Source organism: Panthera uncia, chromosome C2 (genome assembly GCF_023721935.1).
Source record: "Panthera uncia isolate 11264 chromosome C2, Puncia_PCG_1.0, whole genome shotgun sequence".
NCBI lineage: Eukaryota > Metazoa > Chordata > Mammalia > Carnivora > Felidae > Panthera > Panthera uncia.
The window spans coordinates 18,406,904-18,431,866 of record NC_064810.1 but is presented as its reverse complement, the minus strand read 5'-3'; the positions used below and the strand labels follow the sequence as shown (position 1 = coordinate 18,431,866).

The 24,963-nt window shown below is 41.3% G+C and overlaps 1 protein-coding gene across 2 annotated transcripts; it reads right to left on the bottom strand.

Annotated features, from left to right (window-relative positions):
- Nucleotides 1-589: 589 nt before the first annotated feature.
- Nucleotides 590-20,847, bottom strand: MRPL39 (mitochondrial ribosomal protein L39). 2 transcript variants are annotated; one of them, XM_049629314.1, is made up of 10 exons: nucleotides 20,658-20,847; nucleotides 19,689-19,895; nucleotides 17,815-17,954; nucleotides 15,071-15,170; nucleotides 13,812-13,879; nucleotides 10,864-10,976; nucleotides 8,282-8,347; nucleotides 7,221-7,374; nucleotides 2,938-2,985; nucleotides 590-693 (listed from the first exon to the last, which is right to left on the bottom strand). In XM_049629314.1, exons 1-10 carry the CDS (start codon nucleotides 20,830-20,832, stop codon nucleotides 643-645), a joined length of 1,122 nt encoding a protein of 373 aa, XP_049485271.1. In that variant the 5' UTR covers nucleotides 20,833-20,847; the 3' UTR covers nucleotides 590-642. The 2 variants fall into 2 exon arrangements, with proteins under 2 accessions (XP_049485271.1, XP_049485272.1); XM_049629315.1 differs by lacking the exon at nucleotides 590-693 and adding an exon at nucleotides 700-1,961 and having other exon boundaries at nucleotides 2,939-2,985.
- Between the last annotated feature and the right edge of the window lie 4,116 nt (nucleotides 20,848-24,963).

Below are 24,963 nucleotides of genomic sequence, written 5' to 3'. Positions count from 1 at the left end.
GTGAAAGGCTTAGCACCATGGCCAGAACATAGGAAATACTGTTAACTTGGTCAATACTCAACTAATCTAACCACAAAACACTTAAAACATTTTGTACAAAAATGTTTACCGTGCCATCGTTTAAAATAGCAAAAATGGGGGCGCCCAGGTAGCCCAGTCAGTTCAGTGTCTGACCGCAGCTCGGGTTGTGATCTTGTGGTTCACGAGTTCGAGCCCCACATCGGGCTCACTGCAGTCAGAGTGACCCTCTATCCCCCTCTCTCTCTGCACCTCTCCCACTCACTCTCTCTCTCTCAAAAATAAAAAAATAAAATAAGATAGCAAAAACGGAAACTAGTGTGATCCTTTGTTTTCAAAAGATTCCACTTGTATTTGTACATATGCTTATACATGTAGAAAAAAGAACTGAATGGAGAAAACATGTCAAGGTGTTATATCTGGGGAGCTGGAGGGCGCAGGGTTGTTTCTGCGTAAAATTCTTATTGTGAACAGCATAAGCTGTCTTATCCTTTAAAGGAAGGAAAAAGTATAAATTAGTATAAATCTTAGGGAGAAAAAGACAGTTAATCTTTATAAGCCCACACAAACATTTTGTAGAAAACTTTTATTTTAATTTACTATATATATTTAATTTTTAGGAAATTACTGGGTCGATGCACTTTCCTCTGTAGGTTTAGTTTGATCTTCAGTTACCTGTAAAAACATGAATAGCTTTACTTTTCTAATAAAAACAACTTTTAGTTCCACCCTCCCCCCACCATTTTAGATCATTCCACAGTCCTTCCCCTATAATGACCCCTGGTCTTTCTCCTTCGTTAGTAATTATTAAAGAAAGGTAAGTAGAAAAAGAAGAAACCTTACAAGGCCAGGGTCACAACAGAAATTATCAAGTAAAGTACAATTCCACTCAAAATGTAATGAGGCATCCATCTAGGCTTCCCAAGTTTGTCGTTTTATTTTTCAATTACAAAATGAAATCCTTAGTGTGAGAAAAAGCCCAGTAATGCTGTAACACAGTATTTTAAATCAACAGAGTTTCTTGAGAGACATAATTCTATTTTAAACATAGAATATTACAGGTTTAGTAGAAATAGGGACCTGTATGTCCCTATTTCTAGTCTGTGTCACTCAAACACATCCATCAAACAGCTAAACTATACTCATCACCCTAAAACCTGCCCCACGTCGTGCATTACCTATCTCGCTGAGGGGTTCTGCCCAGCTACCCGAGCCTGCCACTGCAGAATATAGGTTCTCTTCTGTGCATATTTCAATCAACAAGAATTCAACGAACTCTACCCGGGGCTCTCACCGCAACACCTGAACTTGAGGCTCTCATCTCTTCCATCCCTCTAACAGACTGCAGGCTTACGTCACAGCTTTGTTCCGTGCTGCCCCAGAGTGAGCTCTGGAACAGGAATAGCTGACCAATAGGTCACTTCCTTTCTCAAATTCCCAGTTGCCTCCAATCACCTTCAGGAGGGGAATGCAAATTCCCTACCATGGAAGACAAGCCCCTCAGATGCTATTTCCAAGAAGCTCACTTTGTTGGACTCATCGCCCACACTACATACGACCGCACACCCAGGTTTATGTTCTAGTCACCGTGCTCTCCATTTCTCCGTGCTTTTAGGCAAGCAGTTTCCTCTGAGATAACTCCCAAGCCAGCCCCCCCAACCCAGCCCCAAGCAACCCCACATACCAAAGGGTGAGCTCAAAATTTGGCATGACACATACATAACAAGCACTGACTGGGTTCACAGACTGAATGTAAAGGCACTAGCAGAAACAATTAGAAAACTATACGAGGAGGCATATAATCCAGCAGGAACTGTAGGAATAGATATTTGTTCGGTGATGGCTCTGAGAAGGTTTCATGGAAACAGTAAGACTTGGACGAAGTACTGAAGAATGAGTCGGATGTTTCATTTATATACAGGAGGAGAAAGGGAAACAGAGTCCAGACAGAAAAACTGCCATGAATAAACAAACCAGAAAACAAGTCTGAGTTAAGAATACTAGTGTTGTATATTTGAAGGTTGCTGAAAGTAGATTTTAAAAGTTCTCATCACACACACACACACACACACACACACACACAGAATATGTCACTCTGTGAGGTGATGGATATGCTAGCTAACCTTGTTGTGTAATGGTCTGCAATCCATACACACATCAAATGATTGCAGGGTACGTCTTACACTTCAACAATGTTAGGTGTCATACATCTCAGTAAAGCTGGGAAGAAATAAAGTGATATAAGAATGTAAACTAAAAAAAAAAAAAAAAGTTTGAGTGTATTTGCAAGCTTGACTAGAGTGGAAAATTACAATAACCAGGATGAGTTCAAGGAGGCCAGACTACACAGAATAGCTCTCAGATAATGTAACTAAAGGCTAAGTACTTAGTCTATGAAAGAGTAAACAGGGATAGAACTGGTCAAGAAATATAATCATTCCTACTTGTGAAATGTAAATACTAATGACACAGAATGAGCTACAAATGCAAGTACCCAGGAAATTTGCACATCTGTCAACCAACAGTCAAGGCAGCTTCAAAATACACGTGACAAATCTCACTCTTTAAATGTTCATTAAGCTTACAAAAAATACCATCTCTTGAAGACCCAATTAACACCACTGGACCCCCTTAAGAACTCTCGCTACTATACAGCGGTCCCCTTATTCTTCTTCAGGTTCCACAACATCATTTCCACAATATTCACAAATAAAAACAAGAGAACTGCCAAATCACAGCTCTTCTCTTGCCAAGATGCTACCAGGGTCAACAGCTACAACACCGCTTTAGCTACAGAGACAACCAATTAATTTTTTTCTTCTGTGTTCTTTTATTTCTTTATTTACTGTTTTGTTGTTGCTTAATTTCAAAACAACTTTCTTCATGGAACAGTACTCATTAGCTGTCAAAAATACTTACCATTTTCCGAGATCTCTCCAATAGCTTATTCCATATAGTAAAATGTGCCTTGAAAAGAAAAGAGTCACGATGAATTAAATATAGCAATGAAGTTAAAATAAAAGTAGCCGAGTCTTATATAGGTTTTAAGCAAGCAAACACATAAAAAAGAAGGCAGTACTAATGAGGTTAAGTGGTTACAGAAGTGGATTACCCCTGAAAAGGTATTTAATGGGACAGCCACTTTGTTTGGCATTTAAGCAAAAAAGACTAAGTCTTTTTTTAAGACTTTTTAAAGAACATGCCATTCTTCCTCTTTTGTCCTTAATCATCAGCATCATAGACAGTGTTTCTTCTAACAGGAAGCAAAACTGTGCCCCATCTTCCCACAGGTTGTAGTTCTTTCCTTAAATAGCCATTTACAACCAGCTAGAGGTCATTCTCCACACCATCAGCAGTCACAAGGAGAGGTTCATCAGAAACCGACTGATATCTTCACACTGAAATGGGAGCCCCAGAGGTTTTACCTAATTACCCTAAGAACAAGTAAAAACTAACGCAGACAATAATAAAATTATAAAACCAATTTACTTAATCCTTAACAATTTTATACAGCAAGGGATCATCAGAATGCAGATGAAAACTGTGCCAAATGCGTAAGGACCACATCAATTTTACTAAGTCACATGAACGACCTGGCAGAATCCATGATAAGAGGTTAAATTACTATATGTACACGTAAGCCCTTCTGGAGAAAAGGGCAGCATCGCATGTTTAAAGGGAAGACAGCCGAATGGACTGCTGGTGCAGACCCCGGAGTGTGTGGCTGGAAGACAGCAGATGACAGAGAAAGTGCTATGAGAGATCAGAGGGGCAGGCAGGGGCCACGTAATGCAGGCCTTCGTGAGACAGGCTACAGGGTTGGGATCTGTTTACAAGAAGCCACTGGAGTGTTTGGGGCAAAGGGATTACATGATCCGAGTATGAAAAAGGCCATTCTGGCTACTAAGCAGGGAATGTGCTTTGGAGGGGGAGCATCCTCGGTGATGAGTAAGGGGCTTGGAAGAGTGGTGAGCACAGATGAGACGCTACGTGATGGAAGGATTCAGGGCATGTTTCAGAGTTGAGCTGAAAGGTCTTGCTGATGGACGGGACGGAGCACGGCTGGGAGGGAGAGAGAAAAGCCAAGGATCACTTCACAGCTAAGCAGATGATGATGCCATTTACTGAAATGCAGAAAGCTAGGAAAGGAAGCAGGTATGTGGCGAAAAACAGAACATATGCTAAAAATTACAAAATGTTGATGAAAGAGATGAGGATTCAAACAAAAAATATACTGTGTTCATAGACTAGAAGACTCAATTTAGTAATGATGTCAATTCTCCCTAAATTATACGGGTTTAACTCAATTCCTATCAAAATCTCAGCAAGATTTGTCAAATCAGAAAGATTATCCTAAAATTAAATGAAAAGGCAAAGAACCTAAAATAGTTAAAACAATTTTTGTAAATAATAACAACATGGGATGAATTATTCCACCTGATTTGAAGAACTATTTACAGCTACAGTAATCAAGACTGTGATACTGGCAGGACAGAGACACACATCAATGGAACAGAACAGGGAACCCAGAAATAGACCCATTAAATATGCCCAACTGATTTTTAATAAGGGTGAAAGCAATTTACTGGAGGGAGGACAGCCTTTCCAACAAATGGTGCTGGAGAACCTTGACACGTACAGGCAGGAAAAGTGCACCTCCACCTCCTTCTCACGCCGTGTACAAAACTTAACACAAAGTGGACCACAAACCTATATAAAACTATAAAACTTTTAGGGAGAAAAAGAGGAAGACAAATCTTTGGGATCTAGATCCAGGCCAAGAATTCTTGGAATTAACACCAAAAGCATGATCCATAAACAAAAACTAATAAACTGGACTTCATCAAGATTAAAAACTTCTGGGGAGCCTGGGGGGCTCAGTCGGTTAAGCGTCCAACTTCGCCTCAGGTCATGATCTCACAGTTCACGGGCTCAAGCCCCACGCTGGGCTCTGTGCTGACAGCTCAGAGCCTGCTTTGGATTCTGTGTCTCCTTCTCTCTCTTGACTCTCCTGCTCATGCTCTCTCTCTCAAAAATAAACATTAAAAAAAATTTTTTTTTTAATTTAAAACTTCTGGTCTGCAAAACTTCTGATCTTTTGTTAAGAAGATAAAAAGACAAACCACAGAGAGAAAATATTTGCAAACTATGTATCTAACAAAGGACCGATATCTAGAATATACTAGGAAAAAAACTCTCAAAATTCCACAGTAAAAAGCAAACAATCCAGTTAGAACATAAGCAAAAAACATAAATTTCCCACCAGAAAAGATATACAGATGGCATATAAACACAGGAAAAGATGTCAACACAATTAGCCAATAGCAAAACACAAATTAAAACCACAATGAGAAATCATACAAACTTATCATAATGGCTCAGATAAAAAATAGTGACAATGTCAAATACCGGGAATGGCAAAATGGCAGTCACTGTGGAACTCAGTGTGATAGTTCCCTAAAAACTAAATATGTGCCTTCTGACCCAGCAACTTTACTCCTGGGCATTTATCCCAGAAAGATGAAAACATATATTCACAAAAACCGGTACACCAATGTTCATAGCGGCCTTATTCGTAATAGCCAAAGAACTAGAAACAACCCAAATGTCCTTTAATGGGTGAATGGTTCAACCAACCACAGTAGATCCATACCACAGAATACTACTCAGCAATTTAAAAGAAAGAAAGAAAGAAAGAAAGAAAGAAAGAAAGAAAGAAAGAGAAAGAAAGCAAGCTACCGATACATACAACTTGGATGAATCCTCAGAGAATTACTACTGAGTGAAAAAAACCCAATCCCAAAAGACTGCACAATGCATGATCCTATTCATATGATACTCTTGAAATGAAAATGCATAGGAACAGAGAACAGATGAGTATTTGCCAGGGGCAAGGAGGTGGGGGTGGGGCAGAGGAGAGTGGGCGTGGCTATCGATGGCCAATAGGAGAGAGCCGTGTGAAGACACTGTACTACATCTTCACTGTGTCACAGTCCATACATCGGTTGCGAAAGTTTGCAAGGTGTCAGCATTGAGGAAACTAGGTAAAGGGATCAAGGATCTCTATATTACTTCTTATAACTGCATGTGAACCTACAAAGATTTTGAACTATCTCAGAATCCAAAGTTGATTAATAGAACTACCCTACAAGCCAGCAATTGCACTACCAGGTATTTATCCAAAAGATTAAAAAATGCTGATTCGAAGGGGCACATGCACCCCAATGTTTAAAGCAGCACTATCGACAATAGCCGAAGTATGGAAAGAGCTCAAATGTCCATCCACTGATGAATGGATAAAGATGTGGTGTGAATATATCTGTGTGTACACACGTACACACACACACACACACACACACACACACACACACACACACCATGGAATACTACTCGGCAAAGAAAAAGAATGAAATCTTGTCATTTGCAACAACGTGGATGGAACTAGAGTGTATTATGCTAAGTGAAGTAAGTCAGTCAGAGAAAGACAAATATATCATTTCACTCATATGTGGAATTTTAAGAAACAAAACAGATTAACATAGGGAAAGGGAAGCAAAAATAAGATACAAACAGAGAGGGAGACAAACCCTAAGAGGCCCTTAAATACAGAGAACAAACTGAGGGGTGCTGGATGGGTGTTGGGTGGGGGGATGGGCTAAACAGGCAAGGGGCATTAAGGAGGATGGCTAGTGTCGGGATGAGCACTGGGTGTTATATGTAAGTGAAGAATCACTAAATTCTACCCCTGAAAGCATTATTATACTATGTGTTAACTGACTTGGGTTTAAAGTAAAAAAAAAAAAAAAAAACAAAAAAAAATTAGTGACGGGTGGGAGCAATATGGAAAATAAAAGACTCTGAGTCATGAATAGATCATGCCAAACCTAAGACCAAAAGGCATTCTAGAGGGTCTTACCAACATGCACTCCAATAATCTCAATGCACCCTCCCCTATATTAATTTGAAAAAGTAAAATAACTATCTCAGTTTGATTCAACTTTTTCAACTAATATCTCTTTCGTGAATTATCCGTTTACATTCTGAGCAAAATTGTTCTTAGCATAAACATGAATTTACAAAATATTAGTGTCACAAAATTTAATGAAAATTAAAATGTACATCCTTCAAATTAGTATAAAATCAAGAACCAGAATGACATCCACTCCCAAATTGGACGACCTGAAACTTTCAGCTTTACTTACTCTTAAGTGTACCGGTAAAGACAGACCCTGGAATCTTCGTACAAGACTCAACTGCGTGGCTGGAAGATTGTGAACTGCTGATACTTCATACTGGAAACAAATACTTGTTCTTGGAATAAGAGGACCCTCACTCACATCAATGAAGTCACCAAATCTGATTGATTTTAAAAATAAACAAATAAAACCTCAAAATCAAATCGTTTAGAGTAGTTTGGGGGGAAAAAGAATCTATTCAATCTCTTTGAGGCAATGTCCACAATCAAGAACATTCTATATGGCTCAATTCAATCTCTAATTACCCCTGACATAATAATCTCAAGTGAAGCGGCTAAAACTATGAAAATTAAAGTCAAGTGAACCTTGTTCCTTACTAGCATTGATAGAACTTTAGAGATTTTTAAGATCATTGAACACATCATGCTCTCAAGTGAATCCAATGTCTAAAACTGATCATCTACGACCTCATAACAACTCACTGTAATAGAGTTTAAAACTCACTATACAGGACAGATTGTCCAAAGAGCAGCTTTCTAAAAGAAAAAATTAACTGAGTCATGAAAACATGAAGCTGAGAACACAGATACAGGCCATGAAGTCATTTCTGCAAATCCATTATGCACGGTCTTACCTCCCTCATCCCAGTATCAGCACATTCCTATTTCACTTACACGTAACATAAGTAGTTACCAGTCAGTATCCATATTTGCACATACACGTGAATTATGCTCAATTCACAACAATAAATATTTTGCCCAATTTCAAAGTTAAGTTTTAAAAATCACATTTTTAAACAATGGTTTTCAACTCTTGAAATGCGGAAATAGAAATAAGAAACAATAAAATGAGGAACAGAAACCACAATGGCTCCTGAAGAGAATTTAAACCTTCCAATTACCACCGTACCAAAACAATGCACAAAGCAACAGAAAATAAGGTAACAAGAATAACAAATTATGGCACAGATTCATCTTTTTCAGTCATAACTGTACGTTCAGTCACGTCAATTCCACTGCCTAAGTCTTCCTATAAATTAGCAGGACAGCAACTTTATTTTTACTTACCTGTGCAGCTTGACTATCCTCTCAGGGTTCTGAGATGCCTTCTCTTCTATGAAATCCGTTTTGTACCTAAAGAGGAACAAAGAAAAAGCGACTTACTCCTAAACGCACAAAAAGGGATTTACGGACATCTCCCCTCTCTTCCACGTTGGCCAGAGTTTTTCAGACGGCTTTACACTTGGAGTCTCCTCTTCACACCTCACCTCCTTCAGTCTGGCCACAAGCTCACGGCTCCGCCAAAGCCATAGGTACCTCCCTGGCCTCACCCTAACGGACACCTTTCTGTCCTTATTTCCACTGTTCACCTCCATCTGTCAAAGTGCTCATTTCCACTGGTGTCTGTGGCAGTCCCTACAGCTTGTTATTTCAACTCTCTGGCCACTCTTCCTCCCCTCTCCCCTTCAGGGGACCTGTCCTAAAGCCTCCTTTCAAGCAAGCGTCCTCCCTGTGCTGGCTCCTTGATGCGCACAGCTCTAATTACCACTTCTGTGTCCTTATCTTCCACATCTCAGCGTCTAATCCACATCCTTCTTCTGAGCCCCAAACTACGTATCTAAGACCCTCCCGGACACGCACTAGGCTGTTCCACAAGCATCTTACACTCCTGAATTCTCAAACAGAGTGAAAACTTACTCCTTCTTTTCCCACCACACTTACCCTCATTGCTGAATTTCCTCGCTTAGCAAATGGCACCACCAACCACCCACGTGCCTGAGAGAAAAGCTGCAGGGATCTCCTCGATTCCTGCTTCACCTACCACACCCCCTCCATCCAACGCATTGCCAAATCACGTCAATGCTACCGCCGAAATGTCTCTCAAACCCACCCAGTTCTGTCACTACAGCCAATAGCACAGACGGAACCGCACAGCCCAGGTACAAACCATAACTTGACCACTCACTACCAAGAGCCTTCTCTCTTCATGCCAGAGTGCTAAAAAGTATTACGTTTGTATATGGCAAAGTCGGGAAGCATTAGTTCACGTGCAAACGTCTACCTACTGCCCACACCCCTTCTGCCAAAGCCCCCATGCATTACTAAGGAAGTCCGTTCCCTTGACTACCTGTCTCTCTTGACCCGACTCGAAGACATGCACCTGTCCCCGGGGAGCCGAAGCCACTTAAAACTCCCCCTGCAGCAGAAAAGCCCAATCACAGATCTACCTTCAACCATCCAAAACTCTGTCCCTTCAGACTTGCCCCAAGCCATCCCTACGTCCTTCCACACATTCAACTAACTTACCAAAGTCCTATAAGCCTCTCCTGGACTTTGAAAGTCCAGTGGAGGGGATGGGAAATCACATGGAATGAACAGCTAGAGTAAATAAACTACGGAAGCTATGGAGCACTTAAATGTAATTAGTCCTAACTGAAATGTGCCTCAAGAGTAAAACGCACCAGATTCTGAGGACTTAGTATGAAAAAGAGAATACAAAATATCATTAATTTCTAAATACTGATCACATGTTGAAATAACATTTACATGCACTTTAAATAAAATGTATTATTAAAATTTACCTCACCTTTTCTTTTGACTTTTTTACTGTAGCTACCAGAAAACTTACTTCTCTAGATGTCTCACATTATATCTCTATTGGACAGCATGACCCTAGAATTGGGGCACTGGAAGTGTCTTGATATGTTCTAGCAATCCAAGGAATTTTCTCATAGAATCAACGTTGGTTTGGTTCTACAGAACTATCTGCACTCTAGTTCAGTTAAAATAGTACATTCCTATTGCTTTCTAATTCACTGGTTCCAGGCTACGCAAAATATTATAAACTACCATTACGAGAACGTAGGTCTCAATTCACAAATACCTAAAGATTTTCCAATCCAGAACCTTGAACAATTTGCAAGAGCATATTCTGTCTTCAGAATCTAGCGTCTATGTTATTTTCTTTGCAATGTAGATTTCCCTAACTAGTTCTAGCTTCAATTAGATTAATACTAAAATATAGTTTATGTTGTTACAATTAGTAAAAGGTAAACTGGAAGTTTTCCGAGTGAGAAAGGGAATTAAGAACACAGGGAGGATTTAAAATGCTGGCAAAGAAAATCCCCCTAATGGATAATTTGGTGCAGAAGATGAAGACCCACCCGGCTGTGTAAACGTTTCACTTCTCCCCTTAGCTCCCTCCAGACCACGGGCATTCTCTATCTCACCCTTCTCGTTTACAGAGTAGAGGATGGGAAGGAAAGGCTGCCGACCGTGCAAAATGATACAGCTTCGTGTATGCTATCACCTCACAATGGAAGGAAAAGAGGGAAACACACCGCCAAGCTGATATGAAGGACGGACCAGCCAGAGAAACAGAGAAGTAAGACCAAGTGAGAAAATTACCAAAGGTGAGCGAAGTTTTTTTCTCAGGGAAATAAATAATGGGATGAGTAAGTAAATAAGTAAAGAGGCTGGGAAGTGGGATGAATGAAAGTAAATAGGTTGGTACAGAAAAAGAGATCTTAGAGCTAAAAATAGAACAGTGTCCTACCCACATCAGATATAAAGATTCTTAAGAGCTGATTTCCTTCATTACATGTAACTTTGGGGGGTTTAGCCTTGCTTTCAAGGAAGCCAACACTTACTTGTTGTGCTGAAATATTTCCAATGCCACTTTTGCTTCCACTTCCAGAGTTTCAAATGGAAGATCTTTATAAATTAAAGCACGGGCATCTTTTGTGAAGGAACGCAGGTTCTCCTTCGAAAGGAAAGTATTAACCTCTTGTAACAATTTACTTAAAAGCATTTCTCCATAAGGAAGGTAAGATAAAATCGTATGCTAAATATTATAAATCCAACTAAAAGAAAAAGCAGAAGCAAACTTATTCGGAAAGAAAGTTACTAATTTGCGACAATTATTTAGACCATTTTTAGACCGTAAAATGTAAGGTCAACAATTTATCTCAACTCTATGAACTATAAACTTGTAATTTACTTGTAATTAAGATATCAGTCTATATTAATAATTATTAAAGATAATCCTACAAAGAAATTTTAAGTTTTCATTCGAATTACATAATTAAACAAATGTTCATTAAAACAACGATGCAGTTAGAAACGCTAAGAAATAAAAGATATAAAAATCTGTTTACATTGTAAGCAAAACTAAGTTTTTATAAATGCACAGGGAAAACACTGTTTATGTGATTCAGAAAGTTTCACCAGGAAACGTAATGTCATCATTGGCCCTGCCCCAAATATGGCATATATCTAATATTAAAAACCTGTTTAATGAAGAGATTTTATGCAATTAAAATCATTAATACACATTAACAATATCTGAGATTTTTATTAAAACCATAATTGAGTTTTCATACTATAGATCCTTCATTACTGATACAGAAAAACCAGGCACTGTTACACAACTTTTGTAATAAAATTATTTCCATAAACTATGAGACTTTCTTTGCACGAATGACTCTTCTCCATTCTTAAAGGGATAACTGACTGTATAACAAATCCACATTCACAGTTTATACAGCTGTTCCTTGCGTAACTCTCTACCACTTCTTCTAAGCAGTCCACCCAATACCATGATGCCTGCAATTAGCCAGTGCCTTTTAAGTTTTATATTTAAAACTTGGTTTTGTCAGTTTATTTACCTATCTTGAAAGAGACAGTGGCAGAAGGGCAAAGAGGTAGGGAGAGAGAATCCCAAGCAGGCTCTGCACTGTCAGCACAGAGCCCTATGTGGGTCTCGAACTTAAAGAACCGTGAGATAATGACCTGAGCTGAAATCAAGAGTCAGAGGCTCAACCACGTGAGCCACCCAGGTGCCCTTTTAAGTTTTATATTTAAAACAGGAAAAAGAAGCAGCCAAGTTTTACAGCTCAGAAGTGAATCTTGACTGCGTTCATTTTTATGACATAAATAACGCAAATATATAAAGTAAGAATCACTTCTTCAACTTGAGGGCATATCTGAAAAATAAATTATATTGACACAGTTCAGAGATCACAAAGAAAAAGTTTCAATCCTTTCCCTGCCCCCTTCCCTATCTCTCTTTCTACCTCTCTTCCCTCCCTTTCTTTGTTCTTTCCTGTTTCCCTCCTCTCTCCCTCTTGACACTAAGCAACATGAGCAGGATTATATAAGAAATAACTTCCAAAGTCAGAATTTAAGCCTGAATCTGCTTTGACTCCAAAATTTTGCTTTTAGGAACTATAATATTTCACTAAAATGTACCACTAAGGAAAAAAACACTAGCAATTATAATCATAAGATGCCATCTATTATAAGACACATTTTGGGGGCGCCTGGGAGGCTCAGTCGGTTAAGCATCAGACTTCAGCTCAGGTCATGATCTCATGGTTCGTGAGTTCAAGCCCTGCGTCAGGCTCTGTGCTGAGAGCTCAGAGCCTGGAGCCTGCTTCAGATTCTGTACCTCCGTCTCTCTGTCCCTCCCCTGCTCGCTCTCTGCTCTCTCTCTGTCTCTCTCAGAAACAAACATTAAAAAAAAATTTTTTTAAAGACGTTTCCAGAGATACTAAAATGTGAAAAAAACGTACACTGTGGAATTGATAAAATGCTATGCTACACTGCCTTTCCTTTTCTGACCTCCAGACTTTCAATCTGTAGAAAATACGGTTTTGCTTAATTAAGAATCAGGCATGGGGCACCTGGGTGGCTCAGTCAGTTAAGCGGCCGACTTCGGCTCAGGTCATGATCTTACGGTCCGTGAGTTCGAGCCCCGCATCGGGCTCTGTGCTGACAGCTCAGAGCCTGGAGCCTGTTTCAGATTCTGTGTCTCCCTCTCTCTGACCCTCCCCCATTCATGCTCTGTCTCCCTCTGTCTCAAAAATAAATAAACGTTAAAAAAAAAATTAAAAAAAAAAAAAGAATCAGGCATCTGCCTTGTCTCCCCAATCATAACTAAAATCTCTGGGCTGGACATCTGAAAGCCACCGGCACATCCTGCCCACAGAGAATCTGATCCAGGTCGTCTTTGTCAGCCAGGTCCCTGGTGCTACCCAACTCCCAGATCAAACAGGAGAACGCTCATCATGCAATCAGACCATTCACCAAGAGTCTAGTCTGTTGCTATTTGAGTTAGCTTAGCTTTGTCAAAGTCTGATTCTTAATTCACTAACCGTCTACCCCCTCCACCCCTCCTCTCAACGTAACCCTGGTATACAGGGAGACCTCGCAGTATGCAACAGGTTAAAACGGTTAGGGCAATGAGTTTTACATTGTGCTCTGAGGACCCAGGAAGTTAGTAAGGCTCCAAGACAATTAAACTTGTAAATCTGATAGCTTGGGCATCTTGAAAACCACTATCTTAAGAAAAGGAATGAACAGCACAAGGAAGAAAGCACTTCCAGAAAAGGTCAAGCAGGACATAAAGTTGACCACATGAGGAAAACCCCCATTCCTATGCTCTGTCTTGAATACACTGAAAATGCAACACAGGTAGGCAGGTAAGGTCTTTCAAATATCCTCAACATGCAGTATCACTCAACAACACTGACACAAGAATCGTTCTAACCAAAGAAGGTACATACTCTAAAATTCATATTCTAAACACTATACTTACTTTTGTTGGCATCCACTCATCAAGTCTCTTATCCAGAACTACATCATAGCAGAAGGCTCCAGAGATTACTGTAAATCCAACCAAAATGAGAGGCAAAGTCAAATCTACTAGAGTTACTAATTTGCAACAACTGAATATTTAGACCATAAAAGGGAAGGCCAGCAATCTCTGCCAACTCGACAAATTATAAAAGTTACCATTATCCCAGCTCCTGCCAGAGCTCTCTCTAGCAGCTTTCCCTCACTCACTCTCTTTTTGTTGAACCAAAATCCCTAGTACTTTTTAAACATTCACATTTTCGTCCAGAATATTATCACTATAGAGACTGCACAGTTACTAGACATAAAACTTCAAAAGAATCAGATATTTAATGTGTAGACAAATGACTACGTGGGCGTGAAATGTTGAATTTGTTAATGTCTTCTAAGCTTTGTTTTTGTTGTTTTGTTCTTAGAATCACTTATTGAGCTTTTTTAAGTTTTTTGGCGCGTATACTCCTATCTTTTTTCGAAAATTTACAAATGCGATCCTATTGCACATACTGATGCGGAATCTTGGCAAAATTGCAAACACTGTGAGCTCTTCCATCTTCTCAAAAGTGTTCCCACCCCCCCCGCCCCAGAGCCATGTCATTTCTGCTGAAATGGTACCTCCTAAACATAGCTTTTTCCAGAATTCTATTTATACTCCTATTTCCTCCTCCTCCACACATTCGATTTAGAAATAAGTGCCTAAAGTGGTAGGAAACAAACACTGAAACAGGGTAATTACACAGAATTCATATTCAAGAGAAACATTATCCTCGAATTGTATTATGTTAATTATTGACCTCCAGTAATTAAATAAGATGGATTTTGTTACCGGTTATAAATGGAATGTATGTACGACAGTAATTTCTATCACATAAAATTAGAAATGAGCTAAAAAAAGAAAAAAAAGAAGCTCGGGGCGCCTGGGTGGCTCAGTCAGTTAAGTGTCCGACTTCGGCTCAGGACATGATCTCACGGTTCGTGAGTTCGAGCCCCTTATCGGGCTCTGTGTTGACAGCTCAGAGCCTGGAGCCTGCTTTGGATTCTGTGTCTCCCTCTCTCTCTCTGCTCCTCCCCCGCCCATGTTCTGTCTCTCTCTCTCCTTCAATAATAAATAAAAACATTAAAAAAAAATTAAAAAAGAAAAAATAGAAGCTCTATAAAATATCAAAAATAGGTACCAAAATATTCAATGATTACAAAATGTGCGTGCACGCATATGTACATTACCAGGAACTTCTGGAGCTCTGACCAAACTGACCACATATTCATCTTTGAATGCCCTCTCTATCACACAGCCCATCATCATGGCACAGGAACGCCAATAAGCCTAGAAAAATAAAACATACACAAACATAATACACACTAAGGTTCACTGTTTCTTCAATATTAAAATTTAGGTTAACTTTCAACTACATGGATGGAACTGGAGGGTATTACGCTAAGCAAAATGAACCAGTCAAAGAAAGACAAATATCATAGGACTTCACTCATATGAAGAATTTAAGATACAAAACAGATGTACATAAGGGAAGGGAAGCAAAAATAGTATTAAAACAAAGAGGGAGACAAAACAAAAGAGACTCTTAAACACAGAGAACAAACTGAGGGTTGCTGGAGGGGCTGTGGGGGAAGGGGGAATGGGCTAAATGGGTAAGAGGCATTAGGGAGGACACCTGTCGGGATGAGTACCGGGTGTTACACATTGGGAATGAATGACTGGAATCTACTCCTGAAATCATGATAGTAGCGCTATACGCTAACTAACTTGGATGTAAATTGAAAAATAAATAAGTAAATAAAAAAATTTTTTTGGTTAACTTTTGACTTAGGAACTATTTTTCTATCCATCCTTGGCACGTAGCAATAGTTAACATCAGGCCACGACACTACCTCTACCGAGCAAAAAGCACTGAAGAATGAAGTGCCAACTTCTGTTGTTAGCAGTGTTTCTGTACAAGATATCACACACTACGATGTTTATCAAACACAAGGTAGTTTTACTATCCGGTAGCAACTTTTCTCTCTAACCCAGGATAAAGATAACTTGTTAACAAACCTGTACTAAAGTAAAAAAATATATACATATTAATATACACCTGTTTAACGCCATATATAATAGAGAGGGAACACTGAACTCTTCAGAACTTGTGACTCCTCTCCTGTGCCTATCACCACAGAGCACATCACCCAAGTTACTCATATTTACGGCAGAGCAAACTCACTATTAACTGGGCTTTCGTTTTACTCGCACGTTTTGACCCATGGACATGCCTAATGTGGGTATCCATGCAATGACCTTATCAGAGTCGTAAAGAGAAACTCAAGTCCTATCATACCCGCCTATCTCGTGCCCCATACTGGCACTACTACAACTGGGCACTTGACTTTCACAAGCTCTTCACATCTGCGGACAAGAGTGGGCCCACTTCGCTGTGTGCAGCAGAGACTGCTCCAGAACGTATCCTACAGAACCACACAACATACACTAAAAAGGAGTACAAACTCAGGTCTTGAAGGCAAGTAGCAAAACGCACTTCCTCGTCTATCCTACTTAAATGTGTTTAATGTCTGTTGAACTCCAGAATCAGAATGCCTGGACTAAAATCCAGGCTCTAATATTTCCTAAACTGGTAACCTTGGTCAAGCTACCGAACCTCTCTTTGCCTCAGTTTATTTTTCTGGGAAATGGGAACGATAGCATCTATTTTTATGTGGTTTTTATGAAGATTAAATGAGTTAATACCTGTAAATCACCTAAGACAGTGCCTGATACATAATTAATACTTGATATAAGCTACTATTATCATATCTATCGTTTTCTTGCTTAAGTGTTTCATTTCAACATGTATTTATTAAATACCCATTGTCTGTAAGTCAAGGACTGGGTCCAACAGAGGATGTGATCCCTGTCTTCACAGAGCCGAGAATCCAATGCATTCAACAGTTCACATCACAAGGCATGATTAAAATACTGTATCTGAAGAAGTTAGCCAAGTGTGAGGCCCTAAAGAACAGAGGGATTCATCCTGACAAGAAGAAACTGGGAAGATTCCACAGAGCAGACAGCATTTTAATAGAACTATAAAAGATAAACAGGATTTTAACAGGAAGGAAAGAAAATACCCAGAGTTGAAGAAGGACACCCATAAAAGCCAGGAGGCTCACACAGCAAAAACCACTAGTGACCACGTCCTCAAATGTGGCCACAGCAGAGAGGAAGTGGAAAGATGCAGCGAAGGTGAAGCTTGAAAGCCACGCTGGGGTCAGATCCCACAGGGCCTGAAAAGTCATGAGGAAGAAATGACACAACACTCAGTCATGTCGCTTAATAAAAGTCTTACAGGCCTGGGGCGCCTGGGTGGCTCAGTCGGTTAAGTGTCCGACTTCAGCTCAGGTCACGATCTCGCGGTCCATGAGTTCGAGCCCCGCGTCGGGCTCTGGGCTGATGGCTCAGAGCCTGGAGCCTGCTTCTGATTCTGTGTCTCCCTCTCTCTCTGCCCCTCCCCCGTTCATGCTCTGTCTCTCTCTGTCTCAAAAATAAACGTTAAAAAAAAAATTAAAAAAAAAAAAAAAGTCTTACAGGCCTACTAAGGAAGACTTTAGTATTAAAAAGGGAGGTGGGGACAGAGAGTTAAAAAGCTACTGAAATAATCCAACGATGGTCAACGGCTGAATTCAAGCAGCAGAAAGAATGAAATATAGAGGATAATCAACAAATGTCTGTGGAACAAAGTCATGAAAGTAAAATACAAGTCACACAGTTTTCTCAAACCAAAATACAAAGAAAGGATGCCACTGGTACTTTGTGAGCTTGTGAAAATGCAAAAAAATCAAAACGCTGATTATCACGGGCATTACTACATTTGACCTTGGCCACATTTGCACATCTCATACTCCAAAGCAAAACAGATGTTAATAAAAAGAAGAAGAAGAACACTAGGAGAAAAAAAAGAACACAGAAGTAGAAATACCTTATTCACTTCTCCAGGATCACGATCTTTGAAAGTAAGAAATTCAATTTCACAGGATTTGGTCAAAGGTTTATACATGTCCCAAGGCTGTCCGTCCACAAGAGCCAGAATGGACTTCCCGCAGTGCCACTCACTTAAATCTAGGAATTTAAAATAGATTGAAGGTCTGAATCTAACAAAACTCAAATTGAAAAGTTACGTGTTTAAGTGCTACATTAAGAAATAAAACCAACAGAAAGGCAAGATTCTGCAAGCTGACTTCCTCTGGGAGAAAAAAAAGCATTACATAGCACCTCTGTACCAATAAAAAAATAATACCCAACACACCCAATGTGTTATTATTAACAAAACTGCCCAAACCGTTTACAAAAACCATTGAGGCTAAGTCTAATTTGAAGTTAATCTATTATTAAGTAGTAAAACAATCTGCCAAGAGTTACACTTGTATACATAAATATACATCCATAGTAAACCTGGTCAAAACGGGTTGGGTGTCTTGCTCCTACACCACCTCATCCTTCCCTAACACGGACTGTCCAAGTGAAATACCTTAACAGTTTTTAATTATGGGTATGAATTCACATATAAGCCCATCAGCCCTGGTCTGTTCTTTGACCGGAATGCAACTCTAACTCTAAACCTGATTAGATGTTCTTCAAGTACACAGCTAGTCACAGAAGTGCTCAAACTACAGGGCTAGAGTCTAAATAAGTCCCACAGAGAGAGGATCACGTCCATTTTTGTTCACTCATCAGTATATCCAGAACCTAGCCCCAGGCCTGTAATACAGTAAATACTCAAAAGTGTACTGAACGGTCGAAAGTATGAAGGAGAAGCACTTGTCAGTGCAGGTGTCATGCTGAGGGGGGCACAAAGGCTTCATCTCCACCCCTCAAAACCCACAAAACCCCTCAAGGGCCTGTGCTTCGTCCTAACCCTCCTCTGTAATCCTAATGCCTATCACACAGCAAAGGTTCAAATAAATGTTCACAGAACAACCAAACAACAGTCATAAGGACTCATCCAAGTGCCAGAGTGAAAAAAAGACTGAGAATGTAGACTATCTTAAGCTTTTAACTAAAATTGTTAATTACTTGAATGGAATCACTACTCCGTTTTCCAAAAATTTAAACAATGTGGTTTAAATGAGCATCCTGGTGTATATACCTATTTGGGGAGCTTTCTAAATTTAAATATTACCAGTTCTATCAAAGCTGCTTTGAAAGCATTTTGATCAAAAATAATCCATACAGAAGCTCTGTTCCCTTCATTTACACACCAAATCACACACAGGGCACAGTCCTCTCCTTTAAGATATGAATCCCAACACACACTTTTACCCTAACCGCATTCACCCCATGCACACTTCCACTTGCACATTCACTACATGTACACGGACGTATAAAGAAACACATAACACACAATCAGACAAGCGGGAAGCACCTAAGGTTTAAGTTAGGCCATAAAGAGCTAGAAAGGAAAAGAAGGCCTAAAAAGCTGGTCCTCGGAGGCCTGGGCGGTCCCTCTATCCCAAATTCCTTTAATGAGCCCCCCATGGGTGCTGTCTAAAAAAAGCAAGCACACTAGTATAGTAACAAGGCTTTCACCTCCGTCTTCTTCTGCCAGAAACAATTACGGCACCCCAAACCTAGCCAGATTCAAGTTTGAGTGCCAGGAAACCTGTGCATGACAGTACCAACCTTTCAAGACCCACAGGACCCTCCAGAGCTAAAGTGACAGTGAACAGAGAGGAAGATGCTGGATAAAGAACTTCTGTAAGGTCAGGGAGCAATTACCGAGTCTTGTCTCTTCTGAACCAGTCCTTCTGCACAGCTCATGGGAAAGTCAAAACTGTATCCTGATTCACTACTTACGCATAGCACAACTATAAGGAGTTGAAACGTTTTTATTCATCACGAAGATAGTGCCAGGGTCCGTTTTCCCAACGTGTTTAACTTCAATCTTCTCAGTTCGAGGAGTTAATGATAACTGCCTGTTTTTCTCTTTATTAAAGAGGTCATTCTGCATTTCTATCAGTTCTGTCGGTGACAGGTGCGAAGCTGGCGATGTTGCTATCAATCCTGTGTAGAAGTTACGATAAATATAAAGTGAATCAGTAACACACCGATGATACCCCACCCCGCACCACCGTCCTACAAGAATTGCGAGGCAACACGAGTTTAAAACGCCGTTCGCCAAAATGCGCTCAGAGATTAACTTAAACCACTTTCTAATATTAATAACTAAAATGCCAAGGGAAGAAACCCGCAGCTAGCCCAGATCCACACCTTTCCTTCAACTTGGGTCTCTCACCATCAGATCCCCATTGCCCATCAATTTCCTCTGTCGTATTCCAATCTGTGCTTTACAATAAGAGGCAAAAGGTAACCAGGAAGTAGTCAAAGTCACACTAGTCATTGGGAAGGTGAGCAAAGTTGTCGCCTTGAAACGTTTTGGGGACAAGAAAGCTCCAGGAGACTGGGGATCCCTCGCCAAAACTATCGATATCTGGAGCGAGAAATGCTGAGCTTATTTTCCAAACCCTCAATCAGAGGATTTGACAAAGCCAGTACGAGTATTCCAATGGGAAAATAAGGACACGTTTGCACCACGACGCGGGATCCTTCTCAGAGACGCCCCAAGCTCCTCCCACGGCCCCGTACCCACCCAGCGCCCCGAGATCTGTGTCCCCGGGCCGGGAAGGGGTGGCCGCCACAGCCAGGACGTAAAGACCCTCCTGCGCCCGCAGCCGCGTGAGACCTCCCAGGACCCCCCCTCAGGCCCAATCCGAGCCGACAATCCTTTAATCCTCTCTCTCCGTCCTCACGGCCGCTGAAACTCACTCCAGCCAGCCCCGCCAGCAGGGGCGGCCCGCCAGAGGCGCAGCCCCCGGACCGCCAAAGCCATTGCCTCCTCCGCTGCCGAAGGAACCGCCTGGTACAGGTCCTCCACTGCCCTCCTCCCCGGAAACTCTGAGCCCGCACCGCGTTCCGTAGAACACTTTTGTTCCGGTCCCATCGGCCGCGCTGCACGCCTCCACCAGGGGGCGCGTTTGCGTCTCGCTGAGGATTAGTGGCGGCAGGTCAGGAGGTCTGGAGCTGGGGTACGTTCCAGGGGCGCAGAGGGTGACCAAGAGGTGCTGGACCGCAGGGCGACGGGTCCGCCACCCCCGGGGGCTGTGCAGGGAGACGGGCGTCCTCTTTGGGGTCGCAGAGTCCGACCTGCGCCATCACCCTCCTCCCTCCGCGAGTTCGAGCCCGAAAGGCTGGGAGAAACCCTTGCTCCCCGCAAAGAATATTTCTGGGGAGAAGAACTGGGCAAAGACAGCTTCTGTGGATTTGCTTTCGTGGTCTGCCCGGCCGATCAAGCTAATGGCATCTTAACTCTCGGTTTTGTAAGGGTGATCTGCGCCAGGGTTCTCCATTTATTGAGCCATTGAAGGGAACTCTATAATTCGTATAGCTCTTTACAAGTTAGATTCGTTTGTGTAGTATACAGAGAATATAAACAGCATGTAAAAAGGCATCCCGGTGATGCTGGCAGGCCGTTCTGCGGACCCAGAGTCTTAAGGGGGTACTTAAGAGGGTCCCTGGATGCGTGCAGGATGCGTGCAGGAGGCGAAAACAGAGTTTGTTGAAGGTACAGAGAGAGTACGATCACAGACAGCGTCGGGGGGATTCAAAGGAAAAGAGAGAGCCTCGTCTTTGCTTGGGGTCTGGGGTTTTTCACTGAGGACAGTCGGTGGTCGGGTGTAGGTGTCCTCTTAGGCATCCAGGAACCAGTGAGAACAAAGATGAGGGTCCAGGTCTTACTCCTTCAAGCCAGGGTATCTTGGTGTCCAGATGTCTAGCGCAGGTGGTCTGGAATACTGTATGATAGCTTCCTCTGGTCATTCTCACCAGACTAGGATAGAATAGGATAAAAAAGTTATCTCTTCTAAAGAAGTCCCTTACAAGGACGACATACACTATTTGCATTATAAGGCATGTGTAAAATGGGGGTGCAGGTCCTAGCAAGAATAGCAGAGGGGGAAATAGAAGCAGGAAAAGGAAGAAAAAGAGTTCTATGGAGCCCTCCAGTTTCCCTATCTCACTGGGGTGGAATTTTTGTCTCATCCCAAGGGCCCGGAACGATGCATGGCACACAGTACGAGCTCAGTAGGTACGTGTTGAATGATTGACTGTCTTTGCGGGCAGTTCCAGAGCAGCGTCTAATACCGTTGTTATACCCCAGGATGTTATTGCCATTGAAGGAAGCATTCCGTAGATGGTAAGTATGATAATGCTTTTTATTCAAAGTGGTCGAATGCTGTGGCTTTACTTAAGGCTTGTTAAGTTCACAAATTCAACCCATGTCCTTCCCCCCCCGCCCCCCCCGCCCCCCCCCCGCCCCCCCCCGCTCCCCCCCCGCTGGGTTCTGACTTGCCATGGGAACATATCACCACCAGGGGGCGGTACTTGCTAAGGAACAAATACCAGGCAGGGCTCCGTGCCTTCCCTTGGGAAACTGGGTGAATGTGGTCACGAATCACAAACTCCCAGTTATAAGACAAATCAGCACTTGGGAGCTAATGTACAGCATGACGACTATAATTAACAGTACTGTATGGTGTATTTGAAAGTTGCTTAAAAAAATTAAATCTTGAAAGTTCTCATCACAAACACAGTGAAGCGACTCGTGTTAACTTACTGTGCTAATCCTCGTGCTGTATGCATGTATTTTAAGTCTTTGTGCTGTACGCCTTAAACTGAAAGTGTTGTATGTCACTTATAAAACTGGAAGACAACAACAGAGACTCCCTGCCTCCATAGATGTGTCTCCGTGGCCTGAATTTTATATTCCCAACGGCTCAGGGAGTGTAATTATCTTTGGTTTTAAAATAAGAAATGCATGGGGCGCCTGGGTGGCTCAGTCGGTTGAGCATCCAACTTCAGCTCAAGTCATGATCTCACGGTTTGTGGGTTCGAGCCCCCCACTGGGCTCTGTGCTGACAGCCCAGAGCCTGGAGCCTGCTTCCCATTCTTCGTGGCCCTCTCTTTGCCCCTCCCCTGCTCACTCTGTCTCTCTCTCTCTCTCAAAAATAAACATTAAAAAAAAAAAAAAATTAAAATAAGAAATGGGAGGGGTGGAGAGGGGAAGAAATGTAAGTAAACAGTAGAGCTTTGATAATGCCAGTCAAATTTTACTAGGCCACTTCTCATTTAAGATACAATTTCAAACTATGAAATACAGATACACATGTATGTATGATGTGTGTGTCTTTTGCTTTCTCCTTAAACTTGCATACAATTACTCTCTTGAAAGATCTTTGTTTTATCAGTCCCTTTAGACTTGAACCCCATCTAGTTGCCTTCAGAACATTTTAGAGCAATATTTAAACAAAACCTCAGAACATAAATTTAAGCAAGTTTAATCCTATATATGTCACATTGGGAGGATAATTGGAAGCCACAATTATCACAGAAATTAACTTGGAAGGATGTTAGTAATGGTAATGTCCAACAGGTGTTGAACATATGCCAATCAATCAGGTTTATTAATTCTTGCAACCTACTCCTTCAATAGGCACATAATAATCTTTATTTTCCAGAAGAGGAAATGCAGGTTTGGAGAACCTGGGAGACCTACCCACAGTAGATCAAGAACTCCCCCAAAATATTTCCTTACACTAAATCTCCTTTCTGACCTCCTTCTTTACCAACTTTCTCCCCAAATCTTAGCCTCACTCTCTCGGTCTCTCTCCCAAACAAAAAGAGTCATCAGGTCTGTGGCAGTAACTATCAAAGGTCGGCCTAGATAGAACATCTTGTTGTGTCAGAAAGCAAGAAAATACTCAAAGACAGGCAGAAACATGCTCAAAGGGCACAGGATCCAGCTTGACAAGGGTTTTCATTGTACAAATTTAGGACTGTTTAAATAACAAAAAGAATACTGATAAAGGAGTCTAACATTATTGTATATGTTAAAAATCCAGTTCATAGCGATACTAAAAAATAAATGGGAGCAGAGAGGAAGTTTTCTTTACAAAATCCAGAGGGTAGAACCACAGAATGGGGAAAAATCACCACTCTGCATCTACCAGTGTAACAATTGTTTCAGAAATGAGTCACCTGTGGATGCTAACAGCATTGGGGAACATTTTTCCAAGATCAAGATATTCTCCTGGTGTCTATCACCCCAGAGGTTATCCCCCAAAGGGATAAAGGAAATTTCAATGGAGAAATCTACTGCACACCACCTTACCAAAGTGGTCAAAATTATCATCACCCAAAATGGGACCATCTGACACTATTTGTGCCTCCTGGTTGTGATATAAACATCACCCATGTAGTATAAATGTCTAACCTGATTCTAAAGAACCGCGAGGAAAAGAAATCAGATATATCCAGAAAATGACACATTCTACAAAGCAACTGGCCTAAGCTCTTCAAAAATATCGGTTCCACGACAGATGAACCAAAAAAATTCGGGAGCTGTTCTAAATTAAGGGAGCCTAAAGAGATAGGCAATGAATGGCCATGTATGATCCTTATTCGGGTTTGGGATTTGAAAGCAAAAAAATTCCGAGGACATTAGTATGACAAATTTGAATATGAACTGTATAGTAAATATTATTGGATCAATGTTGTATTTCTTGGATTTGATAACAGAATTATGGTCATGAAGGAGGAAATCCATGTTCGTAGGATGGGGGAATATTTAGGAGTAAGTATCCTCCTGCCTATAACTAATTCTCTAATGGCTCAGTAAAAATGGAGGGCTTTATATCTGGAGAGGAAGCAAGAGAAATTCAGCAAATGTGGCAAAATGTCAGCAACTGGTGAGGCTAAGTGAGGTGCTGATTATATTACTCTTTCAAGCGTATTCTGAAATTTTTCAAAATGAAAAGTTGGGGGAATAAACCACAGTTTTCAACCACAGAAGTTTGCTCACATTGCAATGCTACAGGCCAGCTGTGGTTCAGCAATTTCATTCCGGAATCCTAACGGCCCCCCGGCCACCCCCCACCAGCCTGGGACTTGTGGTTACCTGGCGGAGGGAAGGGAGAGTTTGGTGTGCTCAGTGCACTGGTTCTTGAAATCTTCTCAGGCTCACTAGCTCTCGGCCTCATGGTCCCCTAGCCCCAGCAATTTCAATGGCCAAGCCCGG

What these genes read in the sequence shown, in the direction of transcription:
- MRPL39 (XM_049629315.1), bottom strand. Translation starts at nt 20,832, where the DNA reads ATGGGACCGGAACAAAAGTGTTCTACGGAACGCGGTGCGGGCTCAGAG. An exon ending in TGCTGGCGGGGCTGGCTGGA is followed by an intron (nt 19,896 to 20,657) that starts GTGAGTTTCAGC and finishes ACTTCTACACAG; the next exon opens with GATTGATAGCAACATCGCCA. An exon ending in ATCCTGGAGAAGTGAATAAG is followed by an intron (nt 15,171 to 17,814) that starts GTATTTCTACTT and finishes TTATTTTTCTAG; the next exon opens with GCTTATTGGCGTTCCTGTGC.